This window comes from Xiphias gladius, chromosome 19 (assembly GCF_016859285.1).
Source record: "Xiphias gladius isolate SHS-SW01 ecotype Sanya breed wild chromosome 19, ASM1685928v1, whole genome shotgun sequence".
Lineage (NCBI taxonomy): Eukaryota > Metazoa > Chordata > Actinopteri > Istiophoriformes > Xiphiidae > Xiphias > Xiphias gladius.
The window spans coordinates 16,268,989-16,282,082 of record NC_053418.1 but is presented as its reverse complement, the minus strand read 5'-3'; the positions used below and the strand labels follow the sequence as shown (position 1 = coordinate 16,282,082).

Below are 13,094 nucleotides of genomic sequence, written 5' to 3'. Positions count from 1 at the left end.
ACGACAGTCTTGTTTAATGAAGGAAGCGGCCAGATTTACATTATACTTTTCAGATCTACTCATGAATGCTATGTTGTTCAGCAGATGACTCTTTTTCCATTGTCAGACCTTGCTGGAAAACACCGACACAAGAGAGACTTTCAAAATGATGTTTTTCCAAATGCATTACCATGCAACAATAATGTCCCTCTGATCAAAAATAAATAATTAAACACGGTTTTAAGAATATGTTTTAATATGTCAAGCACATTTCACGCTCTGCACATCTTTTGTCTTATTTACGTGAATGGAAATCTAAGTACACAGGAAAATCACTACGGTATGTTTATTAAAGTGACCGATAGTAATTCACCCGAAACTTGTAGAGCTAGTAAACGGTAGTAAACACTGGTTTAGTCCATTACATTCATATTATATTTCAACAGAAATATCCTATAGGTGTTTTTTCTTGTTAACATCTTTCACATTCAACTTTATGACATCTTACAAACAGTACAATTTTATGAAAGCTTTTTATATTCCAAATACACGATCCTTCCCATTTTTATTGCATAATTTTCCACCTTCTGCTTGTCACCTCGAAAGGAAAATGTCTTCATATTTTCATTTAATTTGCTTGGATTGGCTGTTTTTTTTTACATCTGAATCACAACTTTGCAATTAATAGATTATTAATAGATTTATACCTTGCATGTGTATTTATTGTCTCCAGTTGTGTGTGTGCCAAAAACAATATTTGCTGTTAAAGAGGAGAAGGCATATGTTTAATATACCAGAGTATAAAGTTTATTGTTGAAAAAAATAACACTTAACAGTACAGCCCTCTCCCTGCATCAGTAATAACCTCTCCAACACAAAGTGATACTCATCCTCTCACTCTCTGCTATCTTATTCTCTGCTTCATGTTCAATGGATCAAATTACATCTAGGATCCTGGGAGAGTTTTATCTTATAGCAGGGACTTTGGAAAAACTTGACTACAACACTGTTTACCTGTTTGATATGTGTTCACGCTTCAGCTGTTCCATCGACAGTGACGTTATCTGCTTCTCAGTTGACTGCCGTGTCTTTGTCTCCTGTTCCATTGGCTACAATCGCCTTTGAAACAACGACATCTGCCCAGGTCCCTTTACTCTTAAGGACTGAAGGGGTGGCAGTGACGTCTCTCGCTCCATTTATTTCACCATCTTTCTCATCTGCCTTCATCTTATCGCATGTTGCTTCAGATTTCATCTCCCCATTGGCCGTGCAGCTCTCTACTCCATCTTGAACACTGCTCTCACTTTCCTCTCCTGCAGCCCTGACCTCTGATTCCCCGTTCACTATTTTGACCTCAGCATCTGAAGCTGCTCTGTCACTGTCCCCACTGTGTCCTCCATCCACATCTGTTTTCTCCTCATAATGGTTTTCTTCAACTGGCTCCACCACATGACCATTAGCTGAAACTACAGCAGCACTCTCCACTGACACCTCCTCCACCAGCTGCCCCTGTTGGCCCTCGCTGTTATTCTCCACTGCTTGGCTTCCTCCACCCTCAGCTTCCTTTCCGCGTCCTGTTTCTTGATCTGAGCCTTTCTTTCTTCCGTTCACAGTCTCTGAGGCGACGGGCTCGTTACTTAGTTTGAATCCGAGTTCTTTTGCCACTGCTGCCTTTCTTTCCAGGTGTTTCTGCTTATACTCCTGGAACCTGTCACTACGTAAACACAATAAATTCATGAGTAGTTTCCATACAAGCAACAAAAATAAATAAATAAAAAAAAAGAAAAGCATTAAAGCAGCTGGGGCAAATTGTACTTAAAAAGCAGACTTTGAATCACTACGTGCCTTTAAGAACACCTTTCTAAACACTATTTGCTTTTTTTTGAGTTTTCAGCATGGAAAAGAATAGCAAGACGAAATCCAGCAGAACCAGCAAAATGTTGGATCGGCACACATCTTCGTCACAATTCTATAAATAAACAAATTTAAGGGATCCTTAACAAGAATATTTGTTTATGTTATGTGTTGTTGAAAAATGACTAGTGGCCAGTATATCAATATTGTATTTTTAAAGATTTTGATGTCAGTATCAGCTACAAAAATCCAATATTGTTCGAACGCATATGTTTTTGCATCAACACATTCAACAAGTTTTAGGCATATTATATCATGTCAGCTATATTTACCTTTGTGTGATCGTCCTGATTCCTGTCACCAGAACCATCTGCTCCAAAATGGTATCAGTAGTGGGAGTCAGACACTAAAGACATAGAGGACAGTGAGGACAAACACATTTCCCAATTTCTTCTTCTTCTTCTTAAGATTTAACAAGATTTTAGAAGTCTCAGAGATAACCTGAGCTCCTGGACGTACCTCCACTGTTTGCTCAGTGCAGTCAGCTCCTGCCTGTCTGAGAGCACGTTCCACTTGCACTGCTTGCTTGGTAATGGTGCACAGAAACTCTTTGCTGCGGTGTGTCTGTGGGTGATCCTCTCCAAACTGAAATATGAAAATAGCCATATGATAACACACACACACACACACACACACTCAACCAGTCTGTTTTTCTTGCTCTCTCAAACAAAGATATACTGACCAATGAAGTAAAAGCATTGAGGGCCTCTTTCTCATGGGTCATAGCACTTCGGTAGTCACCCTTACTGCACATCCACTGGGCCAACAGGTGCTGACTGCACAGACAAGAAACCAGGGAGAGAAACGGGGATGGTGTTTGAAAAATTAGACAAAACACATTAAAAGGCAAAAGTCTGCAGATCTCTTCTACACAATATCAGTGCTAGCTATAGATGACAACTTACTTGAGAGCAGTATGCGAGTCTGTGGGGCTGAAGAAGGAAGTGTTAAGTCTGAGGGCATTCTTTAGGAACTGTCCTGTCTGACCTCCTGTCAGCACCAACCCAAGACAGCTCTGTGAGGAAACAATGAGAGGACTGTCATTTTTTTTAAAAAGGTGGATATTGTTTATATATGTTTTGCATTATATTGGGAGACGCTTCTGTTTTAAGCTTGGAGTGAATAGCAGTAGTAGTCGCTGAAGTGATTAATAAGGTGTTATTAAACCTACATCCAGTGTTGCGGTGTAGGGATGGTCCTCTCCGTGGACTGTTATCATCAGCAGACGAGCTCTGAGGAGACACTTCTGAGCCAGGGCGGTCTCCCCTCCAGCATACATATATACACCCAAGAGGGCCTACATAAAACATAACAATGATACGATAATAATCGCAGTGCGACCACATGACAAAGTACATACTGTACTATGCAAAAGTGTAGCTTTACTCACATATTGCTGGATGGTGTTTGGATGGTCAAAGCCGAGCACCCTCTCACTGATGACCACTGCTTTCAGCTGGACACTGCGAGCCTTGAGAACCGAGGAAGTCACAGTGATGAGAAAAAAAATTAACAGCCAGCTTCACATACAGTAAGAATTAGAATTCCTTAAATACATCCTGAAATGAATGCAGACACATCAACCATTTCCGGAGTGTTAGAGTACACTCTGACATACAAAATAGCAGTGGTGGAAGACTTAAAGAGTAAGTAGCAATACCACCATGCAGAAATACATCATGAGAAGTGAAAGCCCTGCATTCAAATTATGCTATTTTAGTAATATCAATCAAAATTTATTTAAAGTATCACAAGTAAAAGTACTAAGAATTCAGAAAGGGCCCTTTTAGAGTATGATAATATCATCTACAGTATTATTTTATTCAACTGATTTACTGATTATTGATGCATTTACATGTAAGAATCAATTTGATGTTGTTGAGGTAAGGCTGATTTTACAAAATTTACATGTATATGTATACAGAATGTACTGGTTAGAGTAATCATTACATCGTATTTTACACGTTGCTCATTTGTTTCATATGAACAATCTGAATCTGCAAAGTAACTAGTCACTGTTGCTAGCAATTAAATGTACTGTAGTAAAAAGTACGATATTACCCTCTCAAATGTAGAGAAGTTGAAGTATAGAGTAGCAGGAAATGGGAAATGGGAAAATGTGGAGCCATAAACTTACCTCAGCTGCCTTTCCCTGCAGGAAGGCCACCCTTGCCAACAGGCTGTGGCAGTAACAGGCTTCAGGGTGCAGGTCATCACACACCCTACCAAATAAGTAGGTTGCTTCTTTCAGGTGCTCATGGGCCTGATCCAACAGACCTGCAGTTGGGAAAACAGTAATTTTGCTCAGGATTCACTTTTCATTTAGATTTAGTTCAAAAACACACATTAAACATAAAGATTATAGTCCAGTTTTATTGACCCACCTTTCTGAATGGAGTTCTGTGCGGCACGATATGCTTTTGAAGCATCCACAGTTGGCATGTGAATGTGCTTGACAATAGGGAAGATGTTGAGGATGTCGTCTGGACCAACGGGAGCTTTACTTTGGTTGTCGAAACAATAGTCTCTCAGTCTCAACTGGTGTAGACACAGAATTAAAAAACATATTTTCTCCTTTTATTATACAGTATCTCTTCTCAAATTTTTATCAGGCAAATAATTTTGCAATTAAAACAATTTGCAACAAAACATTGCTAATATGTATGTGTTTCAGTGACTAATTTTAACAAGTTGGTAACATACTGAATCCATATTTCAGATGTCTGTTACCTGTACTCCGGTCTTTAAACAGAACTCTCTGAGCAGAGAGAGCTTCTGAAGGCCATAGTGCTCTACAAGGTGGTTCGGACCAGAGCTGCCACAGAGAAAATTGACAGTTTTTCTAAAATCGAAATTGAGCCATTGTATAACTAACAAACATGAAGTGAGAACAAACAAAGGCAGTGTCCTTACCCAAGGCTGTCAGAGATGTTGTATGTCTCAGCAGCGTCCTGGCAGACCAGGTTCCACAGCTCAACCCCTGTGAGCACGCTCCAGGGTGTGCTTTCAGGGGCCCCGGCACCTCGGCCACGCCGCCTTGACTTCTTTTTTGTCTCCTCCCCTACAGGAGTGGGTGTGAAGTGGGGAACCAATAGGCAGCAGAGGAAGTGACTGACAGCAGCAGAGAGACTTGGCACATCCACACCCTGCAATGACATGACCGGAGGCTGCAGTTCATTCTCTCTGGAGTATGTGGACCCACACCTGCTGCTATTTCACCACCCGACTTTGATTCACGCAAACGTAGGAATGCTCATGACAGAATACTGTAAAGTACCTGGAGGAAGCTGTTGAACACTCTTCTTGTTGAACGGATGAAAATTTCACCTATGACTGATCTCTGTTGAACACAGAAAGAGAGACAATACAAAGCAAAGTTAGGAGAACAGTGGCATCATTAAGGCAGGTTTAATGTTGGCTATTTTGTAAATATAACACACCATTATATGCCTCATGCGCTCCTTGTGTTCTGACTGGTTAATAGCCTTGAACACATGGCCCAGATACCGGAGGTTGATGCCTTGCTGGTGTAGTGTCTGTTTTAGAGAAGCTCCATCTATTGGTGCCTCATAGCTTTGTAGGCAATACTCAATCTGCAAACATGCACACACATATGGTAAGTTTGTTTCATTTTCACACAAGATGTGCCTATTAAGGCATGTTAACAATGACTCCACTTACAAAGGCTGGTATCTGGTGTGTGATGATGAAAGCTGCAGCTTCCCGAAGTAACCTCCCCTGCAGGTTTGTTGATGCACTTTCACCAGGAGGGAAGGATATCCCTAAATCCAGGGCACAAGAAGCATGACATATTGTGTCCTAGAAGAAGATTTGACTGTGTGTGTGTGTGTGTGTGTGTGTGTGTGTGTGTGTGTGTGTGTGTGTGTGTGTAGTTTCTCTGTATACCTGGAGAAAAGACGCTTGGGTTAAAGCGCATCTCAAAGATGATGTCACTAACTGAGCCCACATCTTTACAAGCAGCTCGTACTGCAGCAGTAGCTCGAGAGTCACCTGTAAGAATACAAGAATGTCAACAATAACATGGCCAAAGTACTGTAGGTATAAACTATAATTATGGTTGCTGTTCAGTTAGATGTACTAAAGCACTTCTTACATGCTGTTGCACATTCTTCAAAGCCTCCATTCTGGTCCAGTGTCTCCCTGACACGCTGAGTGAACTGACAATGTCTAAAAGAAGCAACAAAAAAAAACCTCAGCTTTAAAAAAAACTTAAAAACTGAGTTTAAAAGTGTTTTATTTCACGGAGGACTCACTTGTGCTGGATGAAAGCTTGCACCAGCTCTGGCCTCAGTCTACAGAGGCCGTGAGGAAAGCTCTTTGGAAGCCCAAAGTCTGTGTGATAATTCTCTGGCCAACCTTCTTTTACACAACCCTTCTTTTCATCCTCATCACACTTTTCTTTCCTCTCCTCTTCTCCAGTGACTGTCTGACTTTCCGTCTCCACCGCTGGGCAGAAGTTGGCATCAGCCGGGAAGCTCCTGAACACATCCAGTATGTAGAACCTCCCATCAGCTCCCAACAGTCCCTGAGCATCCACTGAGGTGAACAGTGGTACCTGGTGACCGTTGGGTGCCACAACAACATGTCTCTGGAGAGAAAGAGATTTGGCAGCATGAGCCAAGAGCGCTAGTAGCCGTCTGCGATGAGGGGACTCTTGGGGTCCAGCATTTACCCCATACAGCAAGCCTCTGAAGACCAGAAGAAGAAAGATGTTAACAGAAAATGCACAAAAATGTCAAACACTGTTTCTTGTTTAAGTCCACAGGCCCTACCTTGAGGCAGGAGTAGTTCCTTGGTCCTGCTCTGAGCCATCCAATCCAGGGGCAAGACCCTGGGCAGACAGGCGTACACCTCTGTAGTCTACAGTGGCTGTAGGTAGTGTGTGCAGCCCTTCCAGCCCCTCTAGGTCAGTGTAGGCTTGTACTCCTTTAAGCTCCAGCCTCTGAGCTGCCCTGCAAGTAGAAGATACATTTAAATAATCTGCACCATTCTGAAAGTGAAACAAAAATGTTATAATCCTCTTATCAGACACAGCATGGGGCAACAGTATACTTTGTTAAACCTTTACACACACACACACACACACACACACACACACACACACACACACACACACACACACACACACACACATATATATATATGTATGTGTGTGTGTATATATATATATAATTAAGAGCAAATGGCTTTACATCCACAATATCTTGTCATTTTTTTGTGGTTCGCTCTTACCTGCGACCCCTTTCCGCACCAAACGCTGCACTTGCTGTCCCCTGGCTCATGAACAGACCACCCCACAGGAAAGCAGGGTCGTCTGGGTTTCCATTTACTGGCTCCACAAAGCCATCTAAAACAGTCTCTGCCCCCTGCATGACAGCCCTCACAAATGCACTGTTTACCTGAGAGAAAACAGGTATGAACGAAGTTGAGAAAGTGCAGGAGAAAGTGAGTGACCAAGTGAAAGAAAACAGGAGATGATAGTCCTGGACTGTCCTGCTGCTATTTTGAGCTAGATTACAATTTTTATGGTTACCTGGAGCAGAGCTCTGTCTCTCTGCAGCCTCTCCTCCAGGCTGCCTTGTGGAAGATCTCTGGCTGCTTGCAACTCCTCATTCCAGTCCAGAGCCTACACAAAACACACACAAACACAATTGCACACATAGTTACACTTAATATCACAGCCAACAGCAAACGACTGTCAGTGAATAGGGACAAACTCTTGTCCTCTGTTGTAAATAACCTGTCTTGCTGCCAGTTCATCTACTCCCAGTCTGCTGAAGGTGTTTCTGTGAGTGCGAGAGGCACAGGGAGGCCCAAGCCAGCTCAGTGTGTGGTAAGCAGTGGGCATCACCTCTACTGGTGGTAACTGAGGCCTAAAGGAACACAGAGAACCAGCTGCATTACCCAAGGTCCACTTCACCTACCATCTGTTGGGATCCTGAGGAGATGCTGTAGTATTTGAGCTTCCATTACACACAGGTAATGACGCTACCTGTTTTTGAGTGTAGTAAACGTTTGTTTGAAGGCAGGGCTGATGTGACAGAGCAGGTCAGTGAAACAGTGACAAACTGGAGAAGACTGTGCAGGACGAGGGTCAAACGCAACTTCTGTAGACCTGAGATGAAGAAGGGAAGAGCGTAAACAACAGACAGCTGGTTGCATTATTGGCCTGCTGTTTTTCTGCTGCAATGTACTCTAATCACAATTTACTCTAAACAGAAAATAGTTTCTCTACCTGCTGAGGAAGAAACCTTTTGGACAAGATGTGATTTCACACCGTCGTCCCTCCATCGTCACCACAGAGATGTATAGGAAGTCTCCCTGCAGCTTCCTGTGTCCTGGAGGAGGGTTCCAACAGCTGAGAGACAGGTCCCTCAGATAACTGAGAGCCTGATGAGACAAATATAGAGAGTCAGTGTGTACATTTGGGTGAACTAGTCTAATGTTCACACAAGTTCCAGGTGTTTACAGTACACACCTCTGGCTGGGAGCTATGTGGTAGCAGGGCCATGACCGGTCTTTCTGAGGAACCGGGGAGGAGGTACTCGGGAGGAGCTCCATCCTGGTTGGTTGATTCTGTCTTTGTGTTGCTTAAAGAGCGTTTCAGGCTCTTTCCGTTCAGTAGGCTGGAGTCTGCACCAGTAACAAAGAAAGACTTCACTATGAGTTAGATTCTATTTTGTGGCTTTGTGTTCCCCTTTTGTTTAAGTGCACAGTAAGTGTGTGTACCTGGTGTTTGCGTATGTGTGAGTGTCCCCAGTAGGCTTGGTGAGCGTCCTTCTCTCAGTGCATCCTGTGGTCCAGATGCTCTCAGCAGCTCCAGGACACGGGCCAAATGGAGCCTGGCTGAGCAGGCGGTGTAGGGCTCTGGAAAGTAATGCACTGATTAACACAAAATTTAGACCTACCTTGTTTATGAAACTGACAGTAATATGACAAAGGTCTGAGGACCTTGTGAGCTTTTTTAGTACATTAGGTATCCATTAATCAATGGCGCATATTCCCTAAACACAAATTTGACAGGGTATGTACTGTACGTACTAACAAATGGGCTACAGGATAGTTTGTTCGTGTGTCTACAGACTAATTAGTTGGCACACAGTTGTAAGCTCTGCAAACATAAATCTCTGCAGATGTAAAACTTAATATGATGACTCAGAAAAGGTGTTTACATTGAGCCGAGAGAGACTTAAGTGTGTATGAAGGGGAAAGGGTGTGATGAAAGTATGGATAGAATTATTCATACAGAGATCCTCATCCTTGAAATGTAATTGTGTCACAGTGCAAATAAGTTTATTAATAATTATTAATAAACTTATAAGTTATTAATTATTAATTAGAAGAAAGTCAGGAGTTGAAGCGACTGGAAAAATTATGAAATTAAAAAAAATTGATTATTCTTGAAATTGTTCTAAAGATGCAGTTTGGAAATAATACTGAATTAAAAGGATCTCAAAAATAGAACACCAGAAAAGCTTAAAAAAAAAGAAAAAAAAGGTTGCTACCTTCCACCAGACGAATAATGGCTCCTGGTTTAAGGCCCTTGAGGCTTTGCAGTTCTGCAAGGGGATCCAGAGTTGTACCAGCTAGAGCCAGTGACAGGTTGGAGCGCGGACACACCTCATCCCTTGAAAGCAGGGTCATTACTGCATCTTGGACAAGCCAAAATCCATGGACCTACAAAGATGCATGATTTAACACACTAAGTAATGCCCACATATAAACCTGCCAATTAGATGAAAATTCGGACATCGACTGTATGACTATAGTCCCTGCTATACACAGAAAGATAGGGATAAAAGAAGACAGTGTATTTCAGATAGTACATTTAACATTCGCAATGACAAAAATACAGCATTGTATATATAAACCATACAACCACATCATTAAAACCAGTTAATTTTTTTGTAGCCTTCCCCAGATCTGGGCCTCAACACAATCCTGTCTCTGACCTCATAGCTTGTTTTTTGCTCTGATATGCATTTTCAACTATGAGATCTTATATACACATGTGTGTGCCTTTTCAAATCATGTCCAATCAATTGAATTTACTAAATGTGGACTCCAATCAAGGTGTAGAAACCTCTCAAAAACGATCAAGAGAAATGGCAGGCAAGTGAGCTAAATTCCAAGTGTCATAGCGAGGGGTCTGAATACTTATGTCAATTTGATATTTCAGCTCTTCTTTTTTAATAAATTTGACAAAAAAAACAATTTATATTTTCGCTTTGAGTGTAATAATATTTGTTTTTAATTTGAGCATTAGGCTACGACATAACAAAATGTGAAAAAAATTGAAGGGGTCTGAATACTTTCTGAATGCAGTGTATATATAATATATATATATATATATATATATATATATATATATATATATATATATATATATATATACACACACACACACACACACACACACACACACACACACACACACACACACACACACACACACACACACACACACACATATATGTATTTAAATACTTTATGAAAAATTGATCCTGTAAGTCCTTTACATTGTCCTGGACACAGATATTAAAATGTATGTGTATACATGTGTCAACTGTGCACCGTAAGAGTTCTACACTATCAAAAATTAAAGTTACAACACAAGGTACACTTAAAAAAAGACAAAGAACTACGTCTGAGAGGAAATATCAGTCCAGTTTTGTACCTGCAGCTCAAATGGATCTACACCTGCTCCCTGGATCTTCACAGGGAATGATGTGTCCTCTTCTTGCTTGATACCAACAGCATTCTTGGCACCAGGAGCACTGATTACATCTGTTTGAAGGGGTAGTAAGAGAAACAAAACTAACTGAGGATAATCACAGAGCTCTGCAATGGACAAGCAAATAATTTGGTTTGCTTTCTTGCCTTCCACTCATTACGTGCAGGGATAGTTTCCAGCTCACTCTGATCCTGAAAGGACTAAAGTTATAGAAAAATCATGAATAACTTAATGAATGAATTATACTCATGACTTGTTATGTTCAGATCTGTTCTTGCTGCAGAAGGACTAATCTTCTCTAAAATGATCAGGCACTGGACTGAGGAGTCTGTGTGTTTGTGAAAGTGCCTGAGGGTGAGAGTGAATTTATGCAGAGCAAAGAAAGCAAAAGTGGGGTGTGTCTGCCTTTTTTATACACACACTCGCAGAGGGAGAGCAGGACCCAGCGTGTTCCTCAACCTGCAGTGCGACTAAACCTGTTGAATTTGCCTGCTGGCCCTCATGTTATCACAGCGTATAGGGTCAACCACACCCAGCGCTGGCATGTTTAGACAGCAGAATGCTACAACACATACACTAACAAACCTATTACTTGGTAGTAGAGCGTGCTTACTTGCATGGATGCATGCACATATTGTATATATAAAACCTTTGACATGTACACAGCAACGCGGGGAATTAATTTTGCACCTATCTCTGTAGTTCATTCTAGAGTAAATCCCCAGTTCTTGCTGTCAATCTGGGACCACTTTACCACTGGAAAGCACCCAAAAAATAGCTACACTTTTTGCGATTGGATGGAAGAAGGCCCCTCCTCGATGTGAACTTGGACCCATCAGCCTCTTTTCTATTGGAGCTACTGCCTCACTACTACAGAAAACAGTGTTGTTTTCAGCCCTGACAAATATATTTTGGCACTGATTTCTATGGTTGGCATGTACGATAAACTACACAAGCAGGCAGGATTCCCTCCCTGTATGTCATACATGCACTAATTTTACAGAAAGATGACTTTCAGTACATTCAAATGAGTTCCTCAAAATGACATAACCTGTCAATCACAATGCTGTGCCCACAGATTTGTACCTATTTTTCGGGGGGGGGGGGTATATAACCACCTATTTTTTATTCAATCATTCTGGCTTGTAGAAAACTTTAAGATGCCCACTTGAGAGAATGGCAAAAGTTGAAGCAACTATAAGGCAATAAATGTGGTTGGAACTTAAAAGATATGTCTAACATTTTTGATTTTGGATGAACAGGAGGAGAAGGTGTGTAGAAATAGAAATAAAATCTACTGTTTTCCCTCTTTAAGGAGCGTAACTGAGTATTTTCAGGTTTTATAGGGATGATTCAGGTATGATACCAAATCTGTGTGCGAATAAATTTGCCATAAAAGTTAAAAGTTCAGGGCAGATTGTGCAAGTGGTCAAAAAGTTGGTGAAAGCAGCGGACAACACAGGCCATGTTCAGAGCAGCAGTGGAGTGCTAAATCTCCCACCCTCCTCACATTCTCCAGCGAGGGAGGCACGACAGGAAAAAAGAAGGAAGAGGAACGTTCAAATGGGAGACAGAGAGAGACAAGAGCAGAGAAGGAAAACACATTGCAGGGATTTCTCACCAGTCTTGGCCTGATTTCTTCCTCCCCCTCTCCTCACTTTGTCCTTCATGGCTGCGTGTTGAAGTTTTTCTTGAGCTGTCCTCTTGTGTTTTCACTTCTCTGTTCTGGAAGTTGCTCCCCCTCACTGTCCTGCTTCAAACTGCTGGAAGAATGCACTATTGAGGGAGAAAGTGAGTGGAAATGTGCAGCTGGATTGTTTGTGAGCCCAGCGGAGGGAAAGTAAGTGGCTGTCTATTCAGGATTGTGACTCCTGCCCCTTTCTACAAGGCAAACTCGACTTATCTTACCCCGTGTAAAAAAAAGCCACACCCTCTTATTGCTCCACACAGGCTCATTACTCTCTCTGTGTCGCTCACACTTTGTTGGACTGGGTGTGTCTATGCATTGTGGCTCTACTCACTTTTCCTTCCCCTGACATGTCCCCCCCCCTCTCTCCATAAAGCCTGTTTGAGAGGTAAGAATTAAGCACTCAGCATGTTTGGTAGTGGTTTGACCCCAGTTGGCCAACCACTCTGCTTCTGACATTAAGCATTTCATGTTACAAATGTTGGGGTTCATATAGTGCATCTGTGTAGACGTTTAATGGTAACAACAGGGATGTAATTAAGTAGTACTGTACTTTTTAAACTACATATGTTACTCTAATCCAGTGGTTCTCAAACTGGGGGGCAGCCCCTCCTGGAGATGCATAGAGCCACTACAGGGGTGGCATTGATCACCAGGGGAAAATATTGAGTGAAACTAAATTGAATGAATGTAGGTAAAATAAACAAACACATGTTTGCTGATGACAAAGGATGATAAAATTCAACTTGGTTCCTCTGT

General features: G+C 41.7%; 1 protein-coding gene across 3 annotated transcripts; it reads right to left on the bottom strand.

The window, feature by feature from the left end:
* Positions 1 to 3: 3 nt before the first annotated feature.
* On the bottom strand, positions 4 to 12,536 carry si:ch211-166a6.5 (clustered mitochondria protein homolog). Of its 3 annotated transcripts, none has more exons than XM_040154380.1 (28): positions 12,270 to 12,536; positions 10,592 to 10,701; positions 9,420 to 9,591; positions 8,644 to 8,781; positions 8,393 to 8,547; positions 8,150 to 8,304; positions 7,907 to 8,029; positions 7,655 to 7,787; positions 7,448 to 7,540; positions 7,147 to 7,313; positions 6,687 to 6,866; positions 6,168 to 6,602; positions 6,008 to 6,081; positions 5,800 to 5,904; positions 5,575 to 5,675; positions 5,334 to 5,486; positions 5,171 to 5,233; positions 4,807 to 5,039; positions 4,624 to 4,735; positions 4,278 to 4,431; positions 4,031 to 4,170; positions 3,284 to 3,364; positions 3,065 to 3,190; positions 2,799 to 2,908; positions 2,576 to 2,669; positions 2,353 to 2,478; positions 2,166 to 2,239; positions 4 to 1,693 (listed from the first exon to the last, which is right to left on the bottom strand). In XM_040154380.1, exons 1-28 carry the CDS (start codon positions 12,316 to 12,318, stop codon positions 1,051 to 1,053), a joined length of 4,299 nt encoding a protein of 1,432 aa, XP_040010314.1. In that variant the 5' UTR covers positions 12,319 to 12,536; the 3' UTR covers positions 4 to 1,050. The 3 variants fall into 3 exon arrangements, with proteins under 3 accessions (XP_040010314.1, XP_040010315.1, XP_040010316.1); XM_040154381.1 differs by having other exon boundaries at positions 4,624 to 4,708; XM_040154382.1 differs by lacking the exons at positions 9,420 to 9,591; positions 10,592 to 10,701; positions 12,270 to 12,536 and having other exon boundaries at positions 8,393 to 8,569; positions 8,644 to 8,696.
* Positions 12,537 to 13,094: the final 558 nt, after the last annotated feature.

What these genes read in the sequence shown, in the direction of transcription:
- si:ch211-166a6.5 (XM_040154380.1), bottom strand. Translation starts at nt 12,318, where the DNA reads ATGAAGGACAAAGTGAGGAGAGGGGGAGGAAGAAATCAGGCCAAGACT. An exon ending in TGTTCAACAGCTTCCTCCAG is followed by an intron (nt 5,040 to 5,170) that starts GTACTTTACAGT and finishes ATGTCATTGCAG; the next exon opens with GGTGTGGATGTGCCAAGTCT. An exon ending in TGCAGGGAAAGGCAGCTGAG is followed by an intron (nt 3,365 to 4,030) that starts GTAAGTTTATGG and finishes TCGGTTCTCAAG; the next exon opens with GCTCGCAGTGTCCAGCTGAA.